General features: G+C 38.4%; 2 protein-coding genes across 2 annotated transcripts in view; one reads left to right on the top strand and one right to left on the bottom strand.

Annotated features, from left to right (window-relative positions):
- The window catches only part of slc7a1a (solute carrier family 7 member 1a), a 34229-nt gene that overhangs the window by 6327 nt on the left and 1315 nt on the right, over positions 1-26587 (bottom strand). The window contains exons 2-7 of the mRNA XM_085289096.1: positions 4364-4617; positions 4091-4273; positions 3830-3988; positions 3562-3736; positions 3307-3440; positions 1717-1939 (exon numbers count right to left, since the gene is read on the bottom strand). Of these exons, the coding sequence (XP_085145222.1) occupies positions 1717-1939; positions 3307-3440; positions 3562-3736; positions 3830-3988; positions 4091-4273; positions 4364-4562 (1073 nt within the window). The 5' untranslated portion in view covers positions 4563-4617. The remainder of the gene's footprint in view (positions 1-1716; positions 1940-3306; positions 3441-3561; positions 3737-3829; positions 3989-4090; positions 4274-4363; positions 4618-26587) is intronic.
- Positions 8763-26553, top strand: LOC146565746 (homeodomain-interacting protein kinase 1-like). Its single transcript, XM_085289111.1, has 11 exons — positions 8763-8797; positions 9465-9548; positions 9725-9809; positions 23400-23619; positions 23717-23908; positions 24015-24196; positions 24357-24480; positions 24596-24715; positions 24791-24877; positions 25026-25212; positions 25426-26553. Exons 3-11 carry the CDS (start codon positions 9733-9735, stop codon positions 25509-25511), a joined length of 1275 nt encoding a protein of 424 aa, XP_085145237.1. The 5' UTR covers positions 8763-8797; positions 9465-9548; positions 9725-9732; the 3' UTR covers positions 25512-26553.

Here is a 26587-nt window from a genome sequence, read left to right as displayed (position 1 = left end):
TTATCTGATTTGAGCTGTTCAACAGCCCTGGGTCTTGTTTATCGTATTTTTCACTACACGTTTATTTTCAATTCATTTTATTTTTATAGCACCAATTCATAAAAACAGCGCCTCAAGACTCTTTATACTGAAAGATATGGACCTTACAATAATACCAAGTGCTTGCTCAAATACCTTTCAGCAAGCACTTGGTGACACTGGGAAGGAAAAGCTCCCTTTTAACAGTAAGAAACCCTCTGGCAGAACCAGGCTCAGGGAGCGACAGCCATCCACCACGACCTTTTTGTGATGATAGGAGAAAAAATATTTCATGTAAATCTTTTCAGCTGGTGAAAGGTCTGGACTCCAAGTAGGCCCTTTGAGCACCCTCTGCTACTATGAAACCATGCAGTTCTAAGTGTTTCAAGAAGTGGTTTAACACAGTCTTGCTGAGATATGCAGCATATGTCACTATAAAACCTTTAATGTACTAATGCACTAATGCATCCCCTTAAAATCAGAGATGCATACTTTTGGACACAGCGATGACAACATGCATAGTCTCTCTCCTCACTAGTCCAGAGGACACGGTGTCCAAGTTTACCTAAGGGAATTTCAAATTGCATTTCACTGGACCACAGCTTTGGCCCAGAGAAGACAGCATTTCTAGATCATGTTCATAAATAGTTTCTTCTCTGCATGATAGAGCTTTAACCTTTGTGAATCATGCCTGGTTTTAATGCAGTGTTGCCCGAGGGGCCGAAGCACATGAGCTTCCAATATTGATTTCTGGCTATTGCCTTTAGTGCAGCGATGAACCATTTAAGATAATATCAAAATGTTCTTTTTCAGCTGTTTGTTGCACCCATGCCCAGTCTGGTGCCATCAAATTCTAAATTATCATTGTATCGTAATTTTTATCATGAAATAGTAAAATACTCAGTTTAAACATTTGATGTGTTTTCTATGTTCTATCATGAATAAAATATTGGTTGATTGTTGCTATTATTAATTGCTAAATATAACATATATGGACCATCATTTAAAGTGATTAGAAACTAATTGTTAGTAAAAAAAAAAAAGTCACCTGCCTTAGCCTTTCTGAGTCCCTGTTACGTAATCGCCTTCACACACTGATGGTGCAGCTATATTCTCAGCAGCATGTTTTATTTTTAGTTAAGGCATCAAATGCTTTCCGAAGTTAAATATACACTCTCGCTCAGAAACACAAACATAAATATATATGTGTGTGTGTGTAGTTATCTGAGACAGAACCGTGTACACAACTGCGCATTTAAAATGAATGATAGTCTTTGGTTACGCTCCAGAAAGCAGATGTAGTGAAGATTCTGAGTTTGCTAATCCTGAAATAGGGGAAATTCTGGATCTTCTGTTCCAAAAAACAGGAGCTTAAACTCTGAGTTAGTTACTGACTCCTGCCCTCCTGCTGCAGCTGTAGCAGCTGAGTGACAGTGTTTCATTTCCCCATTCAAACATCTATATTTTGATAGGATTCCAGTTTGATTTTTTTAAAGGAAAATTGCAGTTGTCTAATGATGACTGAGTGGACAATGCTGAATAAATGTCATAGTCCACAAGGAACAAATTTATATTCCTCAGCCTAATAGAATATCTACTGGTATTCACAGTTGCTTATCTTAGTGGTAATCAGTTCAAAGTTTACTCAGAACAAGATCTAGTACATGTGCATTGTGCTTCTAAGTTCAAATCTCTTACCTTGTAGACAGAGCGCAAAGAGAGCCTACAGCTACGGCATATTTCGCGCCCCCCCAGCCCACATAATTAAAAGCTGTAGGCAGAGGGCTGTTGCTGTCCAGCAGGTAGTATGGCATCATGAGGGTGAGAGCACCAGAAACGCTGAAGTAGATCACAAAGCAGATGAGCAATGAGGATACGATACCAAAAGGAATGGCTCGCTGGGGGTTCTTCACCTCTTCACCTAGGACATATATAATATATAGACACAGTTAAGAGCCAAGATATGCAAATCTGCTTCTGTATGACTTCAACGGGTGCAGAAATATCTTCAGGTAATGTGCCATTTTTTGCTTATATTTATATTTGAAAAACATCGTCAGAAGACAGAAATTCTTACTTTCAGCGTTTGAACATGAGGCAGAAAAGTGAATATGTGAAAATTCAGTGGAACGAAAACACAGAACACAGTACAAACTCTAGTGTTGGATGGATGATGGATGGATATTCAGATTTTGGAGGAGTTTTATGCTTTCATCTGAGAATTGTCCATTTGAATGCAGGGTGCAGGCACTGTATTCAGAAAGGTAACATAATTTACAGAAGTGCTGCAGTTGAATCGAGAAGTGCATGCAAAGTTTTGTGGAAATTAACTGAATGCTAAGTGGTTGACTGAACCTGTAAATAGTAGTGAAATTACTTTACCTTCTTAGTTATTTCCTAAATCACATCGTCTGCTATACAGCTATGTCTTTGTTACTAGCCACTCCCAATTCATTGCAAGGTTTGAAGATATTAGCTTATTTTTTGGGGGGAGCCACCATGCTGAGGGGCCTAACTGCTCAGCTGCAGGTGATTATGTAGGAAGGCCTTGCTGTGTAATAAAACCACATTACGGTGATGGAGCGAGTGCATAAGACGCACAGTTACGTGTCAAAGCAGGCCCAAAGTACTGTAAAATAAAAGAGCTCTGAAACGTGACGGAGACAACTGCTGTGTGGATGATATGTGTGTGTGTGTTTGTGTGTGTCTGTGTGTGTGTGTCAGGGGGAAATGGAGTATGGCTTCATGCCAACTTAACTCTTACTGCCATACACACACACACATGCAAAAAGATCATTGTGAGTTTGTGTTATGTCTGACAATCGTAATTTAAGGCTAACTGGTCAGCTTGCCAGCCAGTTAAAATTCAGGAAACCTATGGGTGGGAAAAACCTTGTAACATGTATAAAGAAACAAGGCTGTTCACAAACTCTGCAAAACTCAGGGAAAAACCTCTGGAATGCCCTCTTCCAAAACCCTGTTTGTTCCCCCCTAACCTGAGTAGCAGTCTTTTGGCCTTCAGCCAATAGCAGAAATAAGTCAAACGCAGTAAAGTGCATCTTTAATTTCTCTCTTGCCCCCCTGTTATGTAATACTTCTGGATGTTTAGGAAAGCTCGGGGCTGAAACGGTTCCAAAAAGATTGAGTTACATTCCCCCCTCTCTCCCTGAAAATGGAAACACACCCATGAGGCCGTCAAAGGGAGATGTATGTGAAACTGCGAGACGTGAAGCAGAGGGAGTCAAAAACAGAAGGTCGACAGAGTTTTCAGGTCAGATCAGCACTAACCTGTGGTAGCAATGCAGTCAAATCCTACAAACCCATAGAAACAGGTAGCGGCTCCTGACAGGACACCGGTGAATCCAAATGGCATGAAGCCGCCGATTCCTAAACTCTCTGCGCTTGGCAGGACGTCTGTCACACTAAACCAGAGGAATATAAATAATATGAAATATAGTTCTAAAAGAATGTCATCCAGATAAAAACAAAATAGAGTAACAGAGACAGTTAAAGGGAAAGATTCAGCATTGAATATGTCCTTACTTGGTGCTGTTTGTTGTATAACTTGCATGTAGGATCTCTTCAGGGTCTAGCTGCCAGTTTTTAATATTGCCTTTGACGAATCCAGAGATCACCATGAACACCAAGACTAGGACATTGATACAAGTGAAGACCTTGTTCACCATTGCTGATTCTTTGACCCCAAATGCCAGCAGACCTTAGAATTGCAAAGGACAAAGAAATGGAAAATGAAAAATGTCTTGGGAAAATGTGTTAAGTGTAATATTAAATGTTTTCTATGTCTTCTTACTTGTAAGAATGATTATGATGAAAGCACCAAATATGTCAGGATACTCTGCCAGTGCTCCTGGTACATTCAGGGCCATGTACTGTCTGCAGAACTGCCCTATGGGGTTCCCTATCAACTCATCAAAGGTGGCGCTCCATGCACGAGCCACGCTGGAGGCACCTGAGACGAAGAAAAAAACATTCTTGAAGACAAATTTCCTCCTACACATGACCTTAAACTAGGCAAAACAGAAACAATAAAGCAGTGGTGCTTTATGCTTACCAATGACGTAGGAAAGAATGAGATTCCATCCAGTGATGAAGGCCCACAGCTCCCCTACAGTCACATAGGAGTACAGATAAGCCGAGCCTGTTTTGGGAACACGGGCTCCAAACTCAGCGTAGCAAAGCCCGGCTAACACTGAGGCTATAGCTGCTATTAGGAATGACAGCACAATAGCAGGACCTGTGGAAGGTGGTGGGAATCATATGATTAAAAACTTTCAGGTTTTTCCTCAATACGCATGTTTTCACTATCAAAAGTAATGTCACTTGCCTGAATTCTCTCTTGCAACAGCACCAGCGAGCACATAAACACCAGCACCCAATGTACTGCCCACACCGAGGGCTACCAGGTCAAAGGTGTTGAGACATCGGCACAGACGGGAGTCCTCGGAGTTAGAGTTTACCACTTTCACCCTCATCAGCTGCTTCCTGAAAGTGGAAGCAGCGTGCAGAAGGCTCTTTATAGCCATGGATCACACTCTGGTCTCAGCAAAAGTCAGGGTTTAGGGGTTCAGAGGTCACAACCTAAAGATGAAAGACAGTAAGTTTAAAAAACACGCTTAGTTTTTCATCTCCCCTGTTTAAACAAAGGACTCCGAATCATTTCTGACAATAGCTAAGGAAGCTCATTATAGTGCGTTACTCATTGCAGAAAATAAACTAAAAGTATCTGCCAGGATTGTTACTGTTTATCCCATGTTTGGATCATACAGCTAAGTCATTTGCACAAGATAAACACAAGTAACAGGGAGTAGCAGCCTGACAAGTATCCAGACACCTTGTCAGATTACAGTGACCTAAGGATATGAACACGAGAGGTCATGCGGACAGTGCAACAGTTTTGCCGCAGCTCACGGAAACTTCCACCCAAGGACAAGCTGATGTGAGAACACTGTCGTCGCACTTACCTCTGAGAATAATCAGGCTCACATTCAATTTTCCAGCCTAGCACATCACACGTTAATTATGAATTACACTGTATAAAGATGTCTAATAAATGAGCTTGTATCCAAACCAAGCAAAATTACACACATATATCTAAAGCCGACTTAGACGACGCTGTAAAATATAGCATATGTAAATACAAATATAATATCACATGCAACCAGCCACATTTTAGGGAATAAATGAAAATAACTGCTCAGGACAAAAAACACTGTACAGATATTTTCATGTCACTGAACTAAAAAACAAAACAAAGAAAAAACAAACAAACATAGAATCTTTGAAAAAAGGCAAGAAAATACAATAACTCATATTTACATTAAACAAATGGGGAAATTTTAGTAATGTGCTGGCACAATGAAATGATTCTATTCCTTGTTGCATCAAGCTGTCCACCATTATCAAACTGAAACTGCTACAGAAGTCACACCTGCAGCAGTGTAGAGGTCACTATAGTTTGCATGTTGTCAGTGATTATAAATGATGATACACGTTCAACGGTAAGCTCGATGGCCATTCATTAGATTTTCACAGGTGACTGCCTCTTCTATTTTCCACTATTAAAGGCCTAGATAATGAACATATGCCTTTTGATTAGATGCACACCAATTGGTCCTTTATTAGTTAAATGAGAAAATCAAATGTTAATATTTTCCTGGTAGATTCTGACATTTACAGACCAAACAGTTGATAGAGAATATAATCAAAAGCGAAGATAAGTGTTAGTTCCAGCCTTCAATTACAGAATTGATATATCTGATTCATATACTGCATGACATAAAAAACTAGCATTTTTTCAAAGTAAAATGTGACTTCAGGTTGCCATTTCTCCTTAATGCATGCCATGTATTAACCCTATATTATTTCACTCATTCAGCAAATGAAAGTGAATGGTTAACGTGTATAGACATGCAGAAAAGTAACAATGCGCAAGTAAAAGTTGAGAAATGATATGCTTTATTCATCTTAAGAACAACCATTGTACAAATAATCTATTAAATCTGGACTAAACCAGAAGCACTAATACTGCATACTGCTTTGATTATCACAGCATTACACATGCTGCATCTGTCTATGATCTCAGAAGCTCATAAATACAAATTTGTAATAAAAATCCAATTTAGCGTAAAGATTTTAAAAAATGTTCTGGTGCAGTCATAAAATCCTTGCAGAAAAAAACAAAAAACAAACCAATGAAAGTGACCTATATATATCACACAACCCCTGACTGACTTGAGTATACGGGTCAGTCTGGGGTCACAACTTTCTGTCGAAAAATCTACATTTTGTCAGATTTTGTTCAAATTGAATGAAATCTGATCATTCAAAACAAACTAAAATACGCCTTCTGAACCTTATGTCAAAGTAACCTGTTCGTTGTGAAGGCAGAAAAAGACAGAACAGAGTACTTACTCAAACACACCTACAGGTACACTTCAGCGCTCGACCTAACAACTCCTGATGAAATGATAAGCGACGACAGAAGGATTAAACTGTGCATTTGTTAACTTTTCTTTAAGCTGCTGTGAAGACTGTGGGGCTTTGGACAGTAGGCGATCTGAAATAGAATCTAGAAGAATCACATGGCTTGGCTATTCCAAGCAGTGGGCACACATGCACACATGTGCAGACTTAATTCCTGCAGACTTCGGATGACTTAATAAATGCATTTCTACCAGAAGAACTCTTGTACATAGACTAATATAACAGCAGCATTGTACTTGCATATTACATTTACAACAGTATGCAATATAAAGCATGGTCCCTTGTAAGACACATTAAAAAGTATTTGGCAGGGTACTTTGGATAATATGTTAAAGAAGTGGAAGGGAGGAACTGAACAGAAAAGGGGTGTAAGCCCTTTCAACCAATGAAGTTAGACCATAAATATGACACTTCTGGACATTTGGAAAATGGCTGGCTTAAAGAAGACTTAATAGTCATTCCATAAATAGCCTTAGTTGTTATTGTAGAGTCTTTACCTTACAATATAAAGTTCCTTGAGGTGACTGAGTTTGGAAAGAAACGCGTCTGGACTTCTTTACGTTTTTTGAAGCTGTTTCACTTCTCATCCGAGGAGCTTTTTCAGCTCTAAGAGCAATTGGTGGAGAGTCCCAGATTTTTAGCCCCTATTGGGAGTGTCCCTAAGAGGGTCCTGGACACTTAAAAATCTGTCAAATTTGATATCTCGGGTGTGGGGTTAAAATTACTTAACTGAAGCTTTAAAAGAGCTTAATGTGATTGGTAGGCCTGAAAATTGCCTTTAATGAAATAATACATAAATGAATACATAAAAAATAAAGTATTCAGGAACACCACAAACAAAATGGGCAAGTGGGGTGCGTTAACCTTAATAGACAGAGCATGAGAAAACAGTGAGCAAAAGTATCCAAGGCAGTAATCAAATATAAAAGCACAAACACTGAGCAGACACCTCTGTCGATCATTGAAAACAATCAAAACGGCCCCTGGGAACGCTAATTGAGCTTTCTCAGTAGCAGATGAATGATTCTATGTCCAAAAACAGCTGGAAGAATACCAGAAGCGAAGAACTGTTTATAAGTAAAAGAGTCAACTGGTATCTGTTTAACCCCCCCCCCCCCCCCCCCCCCCAAAAAAAAACAACCTTGCTGACATGATGTCTATGAATGATTAATGGTTTGAAACTGGCAGTGTTTTTAGTTGGCAGTGAGTGAGGATTACTATGTTTTCAGATAATCTCTGATTACAATTCAATTCCAAAAACATTAAGTGATCAAGATAAGAGGGATAGTGTTTTTAGGCTGAAAATTGCCCAATAAAGGGTTAAGTAATCTAGATAATTAGTCGTGCAGGGAAGAGAGTGAGTTTTAACATTGCATTTCAGTTCAGCTACATGACAATGATTATTGAAAGAGGTTGGGAGTTCACTGGGATTCGGCAGGGCTGTTGTAAGAGGAAAAGACTTACTGACAAGAGCATCACTGAATTTATTTGCAGTAAAGTCAGTGGTAGAGACAAAGATGGGCTGAAGTTTAATAAAAAGCTTTGTGGTCTGATGGAAATTTACCCTCTACATCTAAGTTCTCTAGACTTTGATCAGGTCAGGACAACACGGACAACACGTGTGAATGTTTAAACAGCTAGAATGAGTACCCTGACACCCATTGACAGAGTAACAGAGAAAAGTGCAGAAAATGATGTGCTGTGTTTTTTGGTTTTGTTTCGGCAAATCGATATATTAAAAAGCACGACAAGCTAAAGAGTCCAAAAGCAGAGAAACTGCTAAGAGAAACAAAGGACACTTAACACACTTTTTATAAAAATCAACACCTCTCTCACAACTTTGAGGAAGACTGGTGGCTGAATTTAGTCATACTGGCTTTACCATAAAGAAGTCCAAGTAAACTGAGATAATTAAATCACAAGTCACCTTTAAACAAAGTAACAAAAACAGACAGAAAAAAACTGTATCAGTGACACACTTTGTCAGGTCAATAATAATAATAATAATAATAATAATAATAATAATAATAATAATAATAATAATAATAATAATGATGATGATGATGATGATGATGATAATAATAATACAGGATTTAACTAAATAGGTTTATTTTTGACAATGACAGCTTCTATTCATCTGTACAGTACAGTGAATGGCTGAGCACAGGTGCTGAATCCATTCAGTCCAGTGTGAAGGGCATTAGCATGGAAGAGGATGGATTATTGATTTAGTCATCTGTTTTCCTGTTTTCTTCATTTCATTGGAGGAAGAAATGTAAGTGTAGATATGGGACCAGACATTCCAGACTAGATTTAAATATTACAAAGGTCGAAATTGGACACTTTGTGCTATTCTGTTTTAAAACTACTAGCTAACTATAAGTGTGGGTAAGAATTAACAACAGGCCTAATGTTTCCTGTGCTGGCTTCTGTTAATGAATTTGAAACTTTTATCTGATAAAATAAAGACATTTCTGTCTGAACGTAGCATGTCACTGTGGAAATAGCTAACGCTAGCAATGCTGGATAAAGTTAATGCTGTCAGCTTGATGAGGGCTAACACAGAGGTGGTAGAGGAAAAAAAGCGTAGCATTAACTATGGGACTGTGTTGGTATTAAATTTAGTAGCATTAGCTTTGCAAAGGTTAGACTGCAGCAGGTCTGCTGTTGTTTTCCATAGCCGTTAGCGATAACATCTTAAGCGCACAGGCTGCTAACTACATGTATAAAACTAGCTACAACTAGTTGTTTGACTGTATTTTAACCATGCAAATGTTTGCATGAAACAATATCAGCCTTCATTTATTGACATGTATGCTAATTGTGCACAGTTGCGCCAATGAAGAAGCTTTATTTCGCACAAACGTAGACAGGGGCGGCGCATGGAGCTGCGTAAAAGACAGGGTCCCTCTTCTGAAATCTCGCACGCCTTTCTCCATCAGCTGAATCTGCTAAAGCGGCAGGTTTGATTAGAACTAGAAAGGCAGCTCTGGAAGAAGTGTTTGGGAGGACTGGAGACAAACAAGGTAAATTTTCTAAACTGACATCTGTAGCTTCAGTAAGTTTTTGAGAGCAAATTTAAGAACCTACTTTTTTCCATACCACTGGAGTTATCAACTAGCTGTTGCAAACTCCATGACAAGTGTGTATGTTTCAGTGTACTGAAGAGGATCAAATAATTTACTCTAAATTTACTCTACAGTAAAGGCAATGGCTGAGCTGCCAACTGAGCGGGGTTTCCCTGGACCACCACCTGCCAACAACGGGCAACAACCTTCTTCAAGAAGGTAAGCGTGCCATCTCTCTCCCTCCCTCCTCTGTTTGTCTCCTCCGTTAAAAAAGCATCTCACGGGCAGTTCCTTCAGCTTCCCTGATGCTCGCCTCTCTTCTCTATTGACATTTTAATAGTTCATTGTTAACACGATGTCTGACCCGGTATGTTGCCGCATCGGCATTCCGTTTGCTGCAATCGCAAAAATGCGCACATGGCTGGAGGAAGTTTTTCGTGATAGCTGTTAATAGAATCATTTATATACAAGGAGGAGGAAAAGTTTGTTTAAAAAAAATACTATTTCACTATTTAAACCTGAAGTCAGTGTCTACCAGCTGGCCTGTATGTGTGGAAAGACAGAAAAAATTATTTAACGTCACATCTCGAGTTATCCGCAGTTCAATTAAGACAGGGGTTTTAGGCCATGTGCGTAAATGCGCACCAGGCTGTGTGAGGCTGTGGGCAGTATTAACGTCAGGTTTTTGGATGTTATATTCGGACATTAATCTAGCACCATTACAAAGTAACATTAACGAGTGCATTTTAGACAAACATTTCGATAATTATATATAATAGGGCTGATCGAGGGAAGTAACTTGAAAATGTCTCTGTGTGCGCGCACAGCGGGGAAAATATAGCTTTTCCAGGTGTCAAAATTTCTGTAGACATTCTGTCTATTCTGTCTAAAAGTCTGATAACCAATCAGCTCGCTGAACAAGTGGATTTGGCTGCATGTAAAACAGGCTGCGTGAAGAACCACGATCGGGGTTGTCTCTCCCTCCTGCTGAAGCTCCAGATTTTAAGTTCGGCTCCATCATCAAAATCCTAGTATTACTAAAGAATAGAAATATGTGGCTCCCTTAAACAATAATGGTGAATAAATGAACATTCTTAGTGGTACCTGATGCGCTTTTTTGTCACAAGCACATCAGGTACAAAAAAGACAGGTTTTTTAAATATTTTTTTTTAATGTTTAAGTTTGTTAAATGTAGTGCAAGGTGGTGAAGGTTTTTTTTTTTTTTTTAATCCTTTTTTGATGATTCAATGCAAAAAAGAAAGGTTTGAGATCACTTTGTACAAGTACAGGGTACCTTTGTATGTGTGTACACATGGACAGTGCTATGACAAAGTATTGGCCCTTTTCTGATTTCTCAGACCATCAAACAAATTTTATTATTATATGACAAAAAAAACCCCAAAATAAATGCAAATTGCAGTTTTTAAAAGATTATTTAATTTATTAAGAGCCAAAAATATCCAGAATTTGCTTCCTGTAAAACAGTAATTGTAAAAAACTAACTGGTTGCTCCACACTTGGCAACAGGAATTGCAATCAACTATCAACTGCTCTAACGTGAAATAATAATAACTTCACTGTCGAGGAATTTTGGCCACTCGTCTTTGCAGAATTGATTTTGAGTTAGCTATGATGGAGGCTTTTCCTGTATAAACAGCCTGTTTAAGGTCTCACCATAGCATCTCATTGTGATGTAAGAATTTGACTAGACCATTCCAAAACCTTCCTTTTGTTTATGAGTGTGTGTGTGTTTTTTTTTAAAATCATTCAGAAGTGAACTTGTTGATGCATATCTCAGATACCCAGGAAAATACTCAGTACTGTTTTACCAGTATCCCACAGGGAAAATATTTAACCTGTCCTGCAACAACAGAAGTAATGTCAAAGAAATCCTTTCTTGAAAAAATGTAACCTGTTAACTTTCAGTTAGATTTAACAAAATAAGTACCTATTTAAGATTGAGTTAATTTAAGAGGTTTTATTCATTTTACAAGTTATTTCGGTACAGATCGTGAAGGTAAAATATATTTGAGAACCTCCTAACAAACAGAGGGTACAACAAACAACACAATACCTAACACGTGGAAATAATTAAATTATTGTAGGAGAAGAAATTAAGATAAAAGCTACAAATGAAAGTTGGATGTGGTATTAGTAACAGATACAGCCACTTCAAATGCCCGCCTCATTCCTGACAGGACCATGACCTGTCCCAAGCAGCATTTATGAAAACCAGTGGTAATGTCTTGTACATCCACCAGGGGGCACTAATGGAAGTTGATTCACTTCCAGCTTTCTACACATGTATCAATGCAAAATATAAATGCAAACTGATTACTGGTTGGTCCTGTCAGAGAAGAGCGTATTTTAGATGTGGTACAATAATAATTACATATATTAGCTAGTTATGTAGTCTTATAATATATGGATTGCTGTAGCTCAGGTGGCAGAGCAGGTCAGCCACTAATCAGAAGGTCGGTGGTTCGATCCCAGGCTGCATCCTGGCTGCATGTCAAATATCCTTGGGCAAGATACTAACCCCATGTTTGCCTACTGGTGGTGGTCAGAGGGCCTGGTGGCGCCTGTGTCCGGCAGCCTCGCCTCTGTCAGTGCGCCCCAGGGCAGCTGTGGCTACAATGTAGCTTGCCATTGCCAGTGTGTGAATGTGTGTGTGAATGGGTGAATGACTGAATGTAGTGTAAAGCGCTTTGGGGTCCTATGGACTAGAAAAGCGCTATACAAATGCAGGCCATTGCATCATTTTTAAATGCAGTAAATTGCTCGCTGTTAACCACCTGTTTTTCTTTTAATTCTCCTTCCACACTCTGCACATTTCTGATAAATCACTGCGGTAATTTTAACAACTTTTACAGACAGGTAGGCAGAGGGCAGACCGACATTAGCATCACAGCATATTCCTTTGTCACACATTAGGTGATTCATCAAACAGCTCTCTGAAGGGCAGCAACTTCCAAACCCCACGCAAATATCCTGTCAGTGCTGGTTGTGATTTTAAAACTTGTAAACGGTGTTCCAGGAATCATTGATAGAAAGTATTTCTAGAACACTGTTATAAAAACAGTCACCTTCTTTGTATTTTCCCGAACTATAGGGAGGGATTTTTGCTTTTCTCATTTTAGTGCTTGTTGTTAAGCTGCCGTGCTTCATTTGCATATCGTCACCACTTAATGATGTGAAACAGACAAGCAGCACCCCACCCTCCCCCCAGCTCTGCCTGTCTGTGAAGCCTTCTTATTCAATGCCAATTATGTGTTTTGTCCTTCAATAAAATTAATCAAAAACGATTTTTAGATTACTTACATTACTGTAAAAATCCCGTTTTAAAAGTATGCAGTCCAGAGTTCGTTACTGTTGTTAATACATTTGCAAACTTTGTAACATCATGGTAGATTTATACCAGAGTGTAACCCAAAACGATGCAGAAGTCATTTCAACTTGCAATGATCTGACAAACCAGAACATGCCTGTTTAGTGTATTAAGGTCAGAGAAGGTCAGTCACAGAAACAGTTTTCAGCGCAGCGTTCATGAAACCCCCGACATCAGAAAGTCAGGTTTTTTTTACTCTTGTGGTAACTGTGAGAGCATGTGCTGCTCTCCTTGAAACAAATTGAAGGTTTCAACAGAAAGAACAAAAGCTCACTATCAAGTGGGAAAATCTTAAATATATGGAATTCACATAGTAGTATAGACTCCATTTTTTGCCAGTCTTCTAATGCCCCGCTTTCAGGAAGGCACCATGAGGTTGCTTTGTTTGTTTGCTCACATTTTCAAAGACCCAGCCCAGCCCTCATAAACAGCCTAAACAGCTGATAAGAGTTACACACCTACACACACCTATCAAGTTAACACAGGTGGAATACACTTGGATTTGGATGGTTGCAAGGTTAAAACAGAACTTGAAGAAACATTCCACCCTAAGGTACAAAACAATTATAAGGCAAAGACCTTTATAAAAATAATACTGAGAAAATCATCGGACTGAAAGCAGCAATATTGAGTGGCTGTATCTGTATACTAAGCTAAACTAGTTATACTAAAATAAAGACAATATAAAAAAACAGACGGCTAACTGTGAACGATTGAACTGGTCACTGTCCGCATTTTAAAACGGACCTCACAGCTGGCTACAACAACATAAGAACCTCAGTTTAAAAATAGAGTCAAAGTAGAAAAGTTAAAGTTAAAGTCATCTTTTCCACATCTAATTTTATTAAAAACAATATAGTTTTTGTTTTTATAGTCTCTCTAGATAGCACAAGAAACTTTAGAGTGAAGACTTGGTTAGCTGTGTGTGTGTGAGAGAGGGAATAAAGCAAAAAGAGAAAGCTCTCATTTAAATTAGAGCAAATTCCAATGAAAATCTGCCTTGAAACATTTGATAATGTTATGGTGTGCACTGTACCGTTTGAAGTACAGGGTTCACTCAGCCATCAGAGCTATAATCTGTTCAAATAAACACCCAACATAATCACTAAATGCAGAATTCTACAGATACATTTTATGCATACACAGAAAAGCACTAAGTGATGCCTGTCCAGCAGAATTAGGAAGACACCCACTGATAATTAGACTGAATTAAATAAAGTAAAACATTTTTGATCACCATAAGTCCAGCTCCTAAGACACACTTCATTCTAAAGCCCTCTAAACCCAAAGAATGAGCCTGACTGATCTCACAAAAACACTGCTTTCCAAACATCAGCCAGCTAATTATAACAAAATGCAAATAAATGTATGTAAGAAAAACAGTCAGAGATAGAAAGTAGAGACAGCTCTTAACGCAAGGACACAGAACATGCGATCAGTGTTTGACTGGTCAGTTTGAAACAAAGACACATTTCCTCCTAGATTGGAAGTCATTCAATGAAGTAAGGAACACTTACTTAAACCACTTCACTTCTGTAATTCCAAATTTCCAGGAGCTAAGCAACATTTCAAAATAAAAGTATATTCCCAGGAGAAGGACACAGGGCATGACTGGCTGCCTGATATATGTCAACATGCCACCACCTAAGGGACAGTGAATGACCTACACAACCACACAGACACACAAACTCAAACATGCACATGCGCACACAGGCATATAATAAATGTATGTATTTATTTATATATGTGTGTGTGTGTTCTGTTTTTCCATTATTGTGATACGTCATTATCGGTATCACCATCGCCCGCCTCTGGTGGTACTCGATATCTTAATAACCATTTATACACATATTTACTAAAGCTGGACTTGCTTATATTTTTCACACTGCTTTGATAAGTCAAAGTCAAAATCCAGTTGCAACTTGCTTCATCTTAACTGTGATGGTATAAACAGAAGCTACACATTGTTTAGGGAAAATGTGAGCTCATGCTGGTCTGAGCTGAAGCTATCTAGATAATGAACATATGCCCTTTTCTAGAGGAAACAAGTGTAAATATAAAACGAACTCACTGCAGTAACAGCAAACAGTACTGTGCATGTGAGAGATTGGATTTCCTTGTTGACATGACAGCCTTAAAGTTTCAGAAAGTTTTCATATTGACTTAAATGGGATGGGATTTAACACCTTAGGATGAGGTATTTTTCTCATTCTCATTGCAGTGCCTTTGCTTTCACCACCACCTGTGGTTTTACAGTACAAAACAGTACTTCAAGTCTTACAGCCACCCTTTTCCCTACATACATTACAGGCCATTGTTGGATAAGTTCAATTGCAGCTCCGATAGATTCAGATCTAGCAGTTTCCAGGATTTATTATTCATTTTTAATAGTTTTGGCTACTGACCATGTGCTTTAAGTAGCTCATTATTGTAGTGTTGGATTAAAACAAACTTCTTTCAGTAGGATACAAGTGCAGGAAAAAGGAAATTCTAAATGGTTGTAGAGAGACCACTGGGTGCTCCTAATTTTATGTAGGAAAACACATTTCTCCCCCAGAAAATCATTCCAAGCTGGGGTACAGTACTACTAAGTTATCAGTTCGGTAGTACTTGATCACTTTCCTGCATTTGTGACACAGAAATGATAACATTACAACAGTAGTATTTTACCTTAATGCAGCAGCTGGGCAAAATGTATCTAAGGTATTGGATGCTTCCCTGCAAAGCCTAATAAGATGAAGCTGTAGAACCCCACAACACAGTCTCCCACAATGGTGAAAGTTTGATCTTTGGATGCAGTGAGGAGTTTCGGGGTTACTCTATTTAACGCATGGAGATGGAGGAGGAGATAGAGGTGCAAACACGCAGCCCCGCCTGCTCATTACTATCAGCCATTACTATGATGCTATAACCTTCTGGCTTAAACTACACTAGATGATTAAGTCACACACCTGAGAACTGTTGAAATCAATAACCAGAAATTCACGTGTCTGGAAATTGGTAGTCTGCAATTTTGGAGGGCACAACTGCTCCAGTTAACTTCCAAGTCAAAAAGATAAGAAACATACATTTTAAAAAAACATATAACGAGTAAATTATAGCCATTTTATGGATGATTTGCTGTTTCCAGAGGATCAAAGGTAATTGACTGATTAGTGGTTGGCTGTGTGAGGCTTATTCTCTCGATATTTCATTGCAATAATAAGGAAATAGTTGGACTTGTATTTGGCAGCTGTTCACTGGAATTTCTGATATGCTAAAAGTTGAAAGACCTGTGTGGGCAAGGGAGAAGGTCATAATTAGACATTAGCCTAAAGATAGGCAAGTTAGACTTTGCTAGAAAACATGTAAAAGAGGCCACACATTCATCTATCCATCTCCTTCATCCATCCTCTTCTGGTTGTCTGCTTATTATGGAAGCAATGCTATGGCATGTGCATTTACGGCTGCCAGCTGCGAGTGTGTATTAATGATGTGACTGCCAATAGAAGCAGCAGGATGAATTGTGATGTGCACAGGGCTGAAGCATCCTGCTAAAAAAAACCAAGAGACTTGGTTTATTAAGCCAAAGATATTATTCAAAGTTCTTCTATTTGTGCTGCCCACAGGCTGCAGATAGTAAAGCTAGTAGCTAAATCTGGTACAACCTTTTCTCTTAGGAGATTAAAGTTTTTCTTTTGTTTGTACATGGCCCCTGACAAATAAAGTGGAAATGAAATGAAACAAACATGAAAAAGGTTAGTCAGGTCAATAAACGATGCTGATCATTCATGTTTGTGTCAATAACACAAACATGAATGTCTATGCATTATTAGGCTGTGCATTTGAAATATTGTCAGCATGTGGTATAACAGAGGTGTCGTTTTGAGGTGAATGAACAGCAAAGTAAAAACACAAAACCTCATGTCAGTATGGATGGATTTACAACAATATTATTTTAACTTTAAATCTAATGCTTTAAAAGCGCACAAAAAGCGTTCTCAGTAACAACTGAATGATTTTTCAGTTTACTACCAGCTGCAAAAAATACCAAGTAGCAAACCAACTGTTAATAAGTAAAAGAAATAAATGAGCAACAGCAGATAGTATCTCTTTAAAAACTGGGTTGACATATCTATAGCACAAGCAAAACTTAAGCTGAGAAACTATTCTGACCGCAGGATAATGATTAACGTTTTGTACCCAGTGTTATATTTCCTTAAAGTAGAAATATATCGGTGCAAGTCCCTGCACCAGTCATTTTCTGGTTTAAACTTCTTCCTTGGAGAACAAATGACATGATATAAAAGAATTATACTTATTTATCTTGCAGCTTTAACTGCTTTTTGGTAGTTTATTTTATAAATTCATATAAAGTAGAGAAGGCTGTCTCATTTTTAATTAGTGTTCATTTGCCTTTCAACTTTCTCCATTCCTGAACTAAATGAACTAATTAGCAGGAGTTGGTGTTATGCTTTCTCCATTTCAGTTTAGCGACACACAATGATTACTGAGGGAGGTTAAAAGGTGAGGGTGAAATTTTAAAAGTGTGAACAAAAGAGATCCATTAAAAACATCGAGCTTGTGGTTTGATATAAATTTGTCCTCTACATCTAGGGCCTCTGGGCTGAGATGAGGGCAAGAATGTAACCTTAGGGATGAGCAGGTACTACAACAGACTATAGTTGTGATTCAAGTTGTAGTTATGCATACATCACACATGAATGTTTTAAGAGCTAGAATAAGTACCCGGCCACACTGTGACAAAGCAACTCAGAGAAGTTCTGAAAATTATGTGTTGATTTTATTTTACCTGTGTTATCTGATTACTTATATTTGCAGCAATATCTTGGTATCATCTTCAGTTCCACACGGTAACATGTTGTGTTTCTTATTGGCTAACCAAGATAGAGGTGGTATGCCCCACAGGGTCACCTTGAACCCGTAAACCTTGTCAGTTGTAACTGAACAATGTGTATTGATAGGTGGCACCACCTCTATGGACAAACAAAGAACAAGATGAGTAATACAGTATCAGTAACAGTTAGCCACTGTGTCAGATCCAAATGTTTCATAAAGACATAAAATGTTTCCACAACACTTGTCAGCATTACCAAAAATCTAGGCCTCTTATTTGAGTCAAATCAAATTTCTAGTATATTAGTTTTTCAGATCAATTTAAGCCAAAAGCAACAGAATGTTATGTAAGTAAGTCAAACTTGAAGTTAATCTAAACACTTGTAAAAAAAAAAGAAAGAAAAAGAAAAGAAGATGAAAAATAGCCAGCATGGATTTTACCATGTGAGAGGGCGGACCCAAATGCAGGACTCAGGAAACAGGAATGACTCAAACAAAAAAATCTGCTTTAATGTAAAAAGTAAAAGGTATAAAAATGTTGTTACTATAGACATTATCAGGCTGGTGAAGTAAACAAAACAGAAGACACAGAGAACAACAGAAAATAAAACAGAAAGACACAACTGAATGGAAGCAAAGGTTAACTTGGCATAAGGGTGGAGAGAAAGACAAGACAGAGGAACGCATAAAGATGCAGGGCAATGCAGATCAGTACACCAAGGAACACAACAGGGTACTAACCCAGTGTAAACAGTAACTACAACTAAGACGAACCAAAGACTCAGAGGAATACAATAAGTCTTAAGAAGATAATCGAAAAGAGCCACAGAAAATAGACAAAGCTTTTAAACTTGTAAACACAGGGAATTAAATGAAAGCAGCCATTCAACAAATAGTACACTATATATTAACTATAAAGGGACCAATACTTAGTTGAAAATGATGAACTAAATATATCTAAGGCCACAAGGGAAGCAATATTACAAAAGAAACAAAACTTTTCTTTTGAAATATTTTGTCCTTTTAAAAATACAAAGGAAACATTACCTCACAATGTCAAACGTGGGGTCCAAAATGCAGGGATCATGACAGTTCCCCCATTTTCTTAACAGTCCTACTCCCCATACTTTCCTAACAGAGGGCACATACAATATCAAAGTAAGTACTCATAATGCAGAGACGAGTAGGTCTCTGCATTATGATAAACTCTAAAGTTCTTATCCTGCATTAAAAATTCAGAATGTTATTGCTATTATAAGTAATAGAAATTGACAAAGCAACATCAGAGATATTAAGTGAATTGAAATGACTTACTCCTGGAAAATTAGGGTGTGGGAATTGTGGTTTTTCAGTAGCAGCTGAATGATTTTATGTTCAAACAAGTTGGAAAAATATCAGAAGCAAGTCAACTGTTAATAAGTAAAAGAAGGAAATGGGCAGCACCTGGGCATCAGGTAGTAACTCCTTAAACAGGTTGTTTTGGTGGACATATTGTTTTAAAGTCAAACTAAAGTGAAACTATACTTGCGAGAAAGAAAAAAAGAGGCTGGCAACATGCCAGGCTGGCTGGTAATAACTAATAATACTTCTACTCTTTCTCCTCTTTCCTGACGCAGGTAAAAAATACTAATGTTTTTTAGGTCAGGTCAGGAATAGTTCATGCTGTTTTTGCACAAAATTAAAAGGAAATAAAAAGAAGGCTGTATTTATTGACATCTCTGGAATCACTTTTATGACTGGTGGTGGTCAATAAAAAGCTACAGAACTCTGAAAGTGATACTGTTTCAGTGTAAAGCGTGACTTATTTCATTGTGATTGGCTAGTCAACTTATAGTTGCAGAGTTTTTGTTGCCAAAGATGAAAAAAACCCCCAGAAAAGCACGACTGCACTTTTGACCTAATAAGCAAAAATGTAACTTTATATTTCAAAGTACTATATTTGTGTATACTTGTGATATATATTGATTTTTATATATAAACCTGGCCAAGAGCGCAGCAGAGACTGTGACAAATATAAATATATGCCAAGAAAGAAATACACTTGACACAATGTAAAGTGAGTGAACTCACCACCAAGATCATATGCAGTAACATATCGTCGAGAACTTCAAGAGCATATGTTTAACTGTTAGGTTATGTTACATTGACCAAAAGATCTCTTTCATCAACATTTTACAATGAACTTAATTCCACTCATAGCAGATTATTACTCTGTAGATTACTCCAGGAAAAAGTGGAACTCTAAAATATTCAGAGTTAAAGCATAAAAAGTATTCTGGTTATTACGAAGAACGAAAAGTTACAGGTTTCATAAATCCCTACCCACTCAATACAAACCTTCTACCTGGAATCTTATTCTTAGCATTCCTATTTCAGCAACAAATCAATTCCAAAAGCAGGAACACACAATGTCTGAGTGTGTTACTCATAACTGTGATGGGTATAAATAGAAGCCACAAATCAGGTAGAGACACAGTAATGAGGAAATATGAATAAGCCCTTCATGGTGCGGAAGCCTCCATAATCTCAGTGATCCTGGAAAGCTTACACACACACACACACACACACACACACACACACACACACACACACACACAAACAAACACACAGACACACACACTTATTTAAGTGTGTAGGGGTTGCAGATAGACTAACACAGTCAGCAACTTCACCACTAGTGACCCACATTCAGGGGTGCTAAAGTTAGACTGACTCGAGCTGGTCTGAGCTGCAATGGTCTAGATCTGAAAGGTCAGATTACTCTTTCTTTAAATGCCTTTATAACATGAACTCTTGTCGATTATATGTTACTGTATAATGAGCCTCTCTATTTTTCTCAAGAATATAAGCATAAATACAAAAAACTCATTGTGGTAATAGCAAAACAATAGATATTCCACTTTATTTGAGTTTTGTTTTGTTTTTTGCAGAAAAAAGAATAAAATGTCGACTTGACAAGTCAGTATCCAATTAGGAGACAAGTATTTAACTCTTAACACCTTCATACTAACCAAAGCAGGATCTGAATCAGTTTGAAGATGTGTTATGTTTTCCATTACGGTACTTACTGCACAACACCTTTACTTTACTCCTACTTATGGTTTGCAGTCAGATGTTAGTGGCCACTTTCTGCTTTCACTCTAATTTAGATTGCCGAAACTCCACCAAGGCCACACGACACATTCGGGTTCAAGACCTTCTCAATCCTGGGTTTAGGCTACTTTTAAATAGCAAAATGACCCTGGCTCAGATCCAACCTAGAGATATCATAGGCTCTGTAGTGGATCTGCAAACCAGGTCCAGATCACAGTCCACCTGCACATCAGGATGGACGCAGAACAGATAAGGATCAAATAATCAGCCCCATCTGGACCGGATCTATTTTGGATTCGTTAGTAGTGACTCATCTTATCAATATTAAAATCTGTCATCCTTCCAGAATTAAACAGAAATTTCTAAAAATGTATCTGACCAAAGTGTAGATAGCTCTATAAATGGTAAATGGACTGTTTCTTATATAAGCTTAACTGCGTTCTACCTAAAACGCTTTGGCGTGCAGACTGGAGCAGCCAAGAATCGGACCACCAATATTCCCATTAGAGGATGAACTGCTTCTCCTGAGCGGCAGCCACCCCAATAAAAGTTAGATATTCCTTATAGCATGTTTGCTTTTACTGATGAAACTTTGCATTCATTAAATACCTAGGTTCAGTGTGGTCACTGTTCCCCAGCTACTTCAGGCCCTCCCAGCTAATGTTTGACTTACAAGTTGGTTTGCTAGCTTGGTCACTGAAAAAAGAGAGGATCTCATCCTGCAGTTGAGCAGCGTCTAACGCCACCGTTTTGGACTGTTGCTAGATGTACTTTATTGATTAATCTAGTTTGGCTTCCCGTGTCTAACAAAGACAAGGTCTGACCATAAAGTATCATTGAGTCCACTAATAAAATGTATTTTCTTTATGTGAAGCAGCAGTAGAATAACAACAAGAACAGCAGTTCACCTTCTTGAACGTCCTCTGTCTACTTTCAGGTTGAAGGTTTTAAGATGTCATGACATATGGCGGCAAGGGAAACATGACTCTCACTGCATCTATAATCACACAAGCAGCAACTTTAACAAACCTCCATTTAAAATATCATAGTGTTAGTTACAGTGTAACCAGTAGGCTTTAATCTTAAAGTCTGCCTAAATGATATACTAAGTACACTTTAGCATACTTGAATGTTCCAGATTTTAAAAACAAAATTTAATTGTTTTTAACATCTTATGATATAAGAACAAACTTCTCTCCCTCCCATTTTCTGTCTGGCTTCTTAGCACTAAGCCACAGACCAACTCTGGAAGTAGCAACATCCCATTGCAATGTCTCCAAAAGATGCATTGTCTACTGCTCCTATGGGCTTGTGTTTTAAGTGTTAGCAAGTTTCTTGGTTGTTCTTGTGAATCTAATAAGGTAATAAATCTAATAGGGCAATCAAGGAAATGTTGGTCAGCTAAAGTTGCTAAGGCCTTTACAACTTTGGATTATGGCTTGTGCAAAACATTCAATCAATGGAAAAAAAATAAGTGGATTAATCTATAATAAAAATAATCATTAGTGGCAGTCCTAATAAATATTCAAATAAGTTTATTGTCAACAAAGAATGACTTGAGGACTGCAGTTCGACACCCCTGACCTAGTGCATGCAGGCCACATGCAGGCTTATAATGCGTCTGCACCCTTAATGTAAGGCAACCCTTAATGTAACTTTACATGTGCAAATCAGCTCTTAAAATTATTTGGCTGTCAGTACTTAATGCACCTGTTATAATATTAATAAGGTTTTTAATAAGAACATAAAATGAAACATAATGCTGGATTGAAATGTATCTCGTATGAGACTCGCTTTCAGAGCCCCTACACTTTGAAGGTGTGGTTTGTGATGTTGCATGGATACTAGATCTCTATCTTTTGGATTTTGTGCCATGCTTTATTCTGCAGGAGATAACTGGAGGGTAATTAGGTGCATGAGTTTCACCTGGGCCAAATGAGCTCGGCTCTGTGGCTCTAATTTGTTTTATAGGTAAAAACTGTCTTCTCTCATTTGAAATGGCTAATGTTTGAAGTTTTGTACTCTCCAAGAATGAACCTTTAGACATCACCAAATCAATATTTGTGACAGGTCAAAATAACGTTAACTGTAAGACTTATTTATTGAAGTCCAGTCAGACCCCTGACTTGTGACCTAAAAAAACAGCTTCACCAAACCTTTCCATTTCAGTACTAAAAAACTCCAAGCACTGTAGTATGCAGAACTTGTTCACTCGATATTCATCAAAGTAATTTTTAAGGTGAAACTACTGAGATAAATCAAGGACATTAACTTGCCAAGTATTTAGTTTGCTTTCTGGTTAACTAGCTCATGACAGCAGATGATCGGTTTACAATCACAATGCTTTGTTTCACTTTTTCCTCTAATATCACCTGCTGTTATTATGAAAATTTGTCTACATTGTAAGAAATGAAGTTTTAAATTACTTTTTAAATTTTTGTTTGTTCGTTTTTTAGGATTTTTTTTCCTTTATAACGTTTTTTTCTTTTTAGGTGTTATGATGCCAGAGATGCCCATAAAATTGCCCAGATCAACCGATTACTTCCCATAGGCTGGCACTTAACTGGAGCTTCACGGTACCAGATGATAACTACCCTGGGAGAAGGAGCCTATGGCACGGTTGGAAAATTCATTAGGCTCAATGACATGAAGAGCGTAGCCATCAAAATAGTTAAGACTGATTGCTTCAGAAATGGACTGGCAAACTTGGAGGTAGGAAAGACTTGGCTTGATGCAGTTAATCCAACAATAGTATTTGAAGAAATTCCTCTAAAATATTTACTTGAAGCTAAAACTCATATGTTGCCAGGTGGCTGCCCTGCTGAAGTTAAAGTTGTACAAATCTGAAAGGTATAACTTGGTTCAGTTTTACAACGTTCTTACCGATGGGCAAAAAGTATGTCTCGAATTCGAGCTTTTGGACAAGAACCTTTATGAATTCATGAAGGAAAGACAATTCCGACCACTCGCTCTAAACTCAGTTAGAGCCATCACCCAGCAGGTGTGTTTAACTGTATTCTCTACATAAATAAAGTTTTTCAGATGGATGCTGATTACATTAATACAAAGGTGTGTGGTTTTTTGTTTTTTTGGGGGGTTTTTTTTAGATTGCGAAAGCACTGGATCATTTGAAGTCTGTACGTTTGATACATGCAGACCTCAAGCTGGAAAATGTGATGCTTGTCAACCATCAGAAACAACCTTATAGGGTCAAAGTGATTGACTTTAGCTTGGCATGTGAAACCTCCGCTGCCTCGATGGGCTCTTGCATTCAGTCCCGTTCATACCGGTTAGTAGCTGTAACCAAAGTGGCTTTTTCTCTTAAAGGTCAATACTGGATACTCCCCTGCTGTTTCTGTGATGGGCTTCTTGGCTGTATAACTAATCCAGTTGTCACTTTTGTTGTTAATAATTGACAGTTGCTGTTTTTCCTGTTTGTCCTAAATCAGGTCCCCAGAGATTATTCTCGGGGCTCCATTTACAGAGGCCATAGATGTATGGTCTCTGGGCTGCATTGCTGCTAATCTGTACCTTGGCTCCATGCTCTACCCTGGTGAGAATGAATATGAGGTGGTAAGTATAACTAGCGCTTCTCCTTTGAAGAACTTAAAGCTTTATTTAAAGGATTACAACACATTATGTTAAAGTTGTTGGACTCTGAATTTGACCAATTGGTCTGTATTTCCAGATGAGGTACATAGTGGAGACTCAGGGCCAGCCTCCAGGCAAGATCCTCGACAGTGGGCTCAAGACTGCCTTTTATTTCGACACGCAGTTGTATTTCACCACCAGCACGTGGAAACTCAAGGTTCTTAGTACTTTACAATTTTTTACTTTACAAATTTACAATTTATCAGTGTTGATGAGTTTCCTGTCTTTTCAGACACCTGAGCAGTTTGTCAGTGAGACAGGGATTAAGTTCACTGAGAAAAGGATGATGAAGTTGACCTCTCTTGATGACCTTAAAAATGTAGGTGTACTTCTTGACTGTTCTATTTTGTATGTTTAAAACTAAATATAGATTTTATTTATAGAATAAATATTTAAACAAAACTCCCAAAAAGAAACAACTTAAAATTCAGAGTTTTTAGGGGCCTTTTCTTTCTTTGATGTTTCAGCTCTGGTTCACACGTCATCAAAATTATACCAGTAAATCCGCAGAAATCTGTGATCTGCTGGTGTTTATCGAGCTGCTTAAAGGAATGCTTCAGCTTGATCCTGAAAGACGGATGACGCCCAGTCAGGTGCTGCAGCACGACTTCACAACACTGCGCCACATATCGCGCTGTACCCCTACAGCTTCGAGTAAGATATTACTTCTCTTTTGAAACACTGGTTCTCCACATACAACACATTTCCACTGTGAGCATATGTTCTGTATCTCGCTTTATGTGGAAAATGTTGTATTCAGATGAGTGAGTCAATAATTTGGTACATGGCTTTATTGTTTTGCAGTGTTAACTCTTGCTTTCAGAAGATGAGCATCTGTCAGTAACGACTGGTGGTACCTGTGTGCAGGTCTCTGCAGCAACCATCCTCCAGGACCAGCCATGCTACCCAGCAAAACCAACCTTGCCCTCGAGCTGAGCACAGCATCCAAGTGAGGCGCCATTCTCACTCTAGGACCACCTGTCCTCCTCTGCAAAATCATCCTCGCCCTCCATCTATGCGCTACAGCCCTTATTCCAGAACAACCCACCTTGCTCAGCAAAATCATCCTTGCCTTCCCGTGTTACACCACTGCTGTTGCTTCAGGACCATCTGTCCTCACCAGCACGATCATCCTCGCTCTCCAACTGTGCGCCACTGGCTCTACTTTACGACCACACACCCTCCCCAACAATAAACACTTTGCTCCCTAGCTCAGCACGGCACCCAGGTGCGGTATCACTGCCTTTACTGCAGGACTACCCATCCTTGCAGCAATATCCTTCTGGCCTTGCAGCTAAACTCCACTGTCTTTACTCTAGGACCACCCATTCTGCTTAGCAATGCCGTCCTCACCCTCCAGCCAAACACTGCACCCCTGCACAAAGTCTAGGACCACAGTGAAGTCCTTAGCAAGACTCACCAAATCAAACCAGAGTCTTAAAAAAAATTTAATGACTGATTAGACAATGTGAGTAAGAGTCTCTGACCAATCTGAAAGATCATTGTGATTTAAAAAGGGTTCCATTGTTGGATGTAGGACAATTATAGCTCACCACAAAGTAAGAATCAGAATACTGTATTAATCCCTAAGCAAATTATGTAGAGAAAGATGAACAATGGGGAAGACTATGTTGAGAGGTTGCATAGGAGTGCCAGATGGAACTCTTGAGATTGCAGCATCCACACTTTTAATCACATCTTCCCTATTGAGACTGATCAACGGGACACTGGCTGAGCACAAATGCTGGAGACAGACATTTCTGCTCAGGAGTAAACCAAAAAAAAAGAAATAAAAAAAAAACATGAAAAATAGACCTGATAGGTTATATGTACCAATCTCTTATAAGAAGAAGTCATAATTAAAAGCAATCTGTTGCCATCATTGCAATAGTCAGGGGGCTTAGACCATTTAAAATTTGTTTTTCCAATGAATTACTTTATTTTCACTCACATGTTGTTGTATGAAGTACTTATTCTTTATTGTATTTTCTAATAAGTGGAACAATATTAAAACAATAAACTTGTGATT

This window comes from Mchenga conophoros, linkage group LG10 (genome assembly GCF_057382185.1).
Source record: "Mchenga conophoros isolate Kocher_MC1m ecotype Shallow Benthic linkage group LG10, M_conophoros_male_GT1.1, whole genome shotgun sequence".
In the NCBI taxonomy this organism is placed as follows: domain Eukaryota; kingdom Metazoa; phylum Chordata; class Actinopteri; order Cichliformes; family Cichlidae; genus Mchenga; species Mchenga conophoros.
This window is presented reverse-complemented; position numbering and strand designations above follow the sequence as displayed.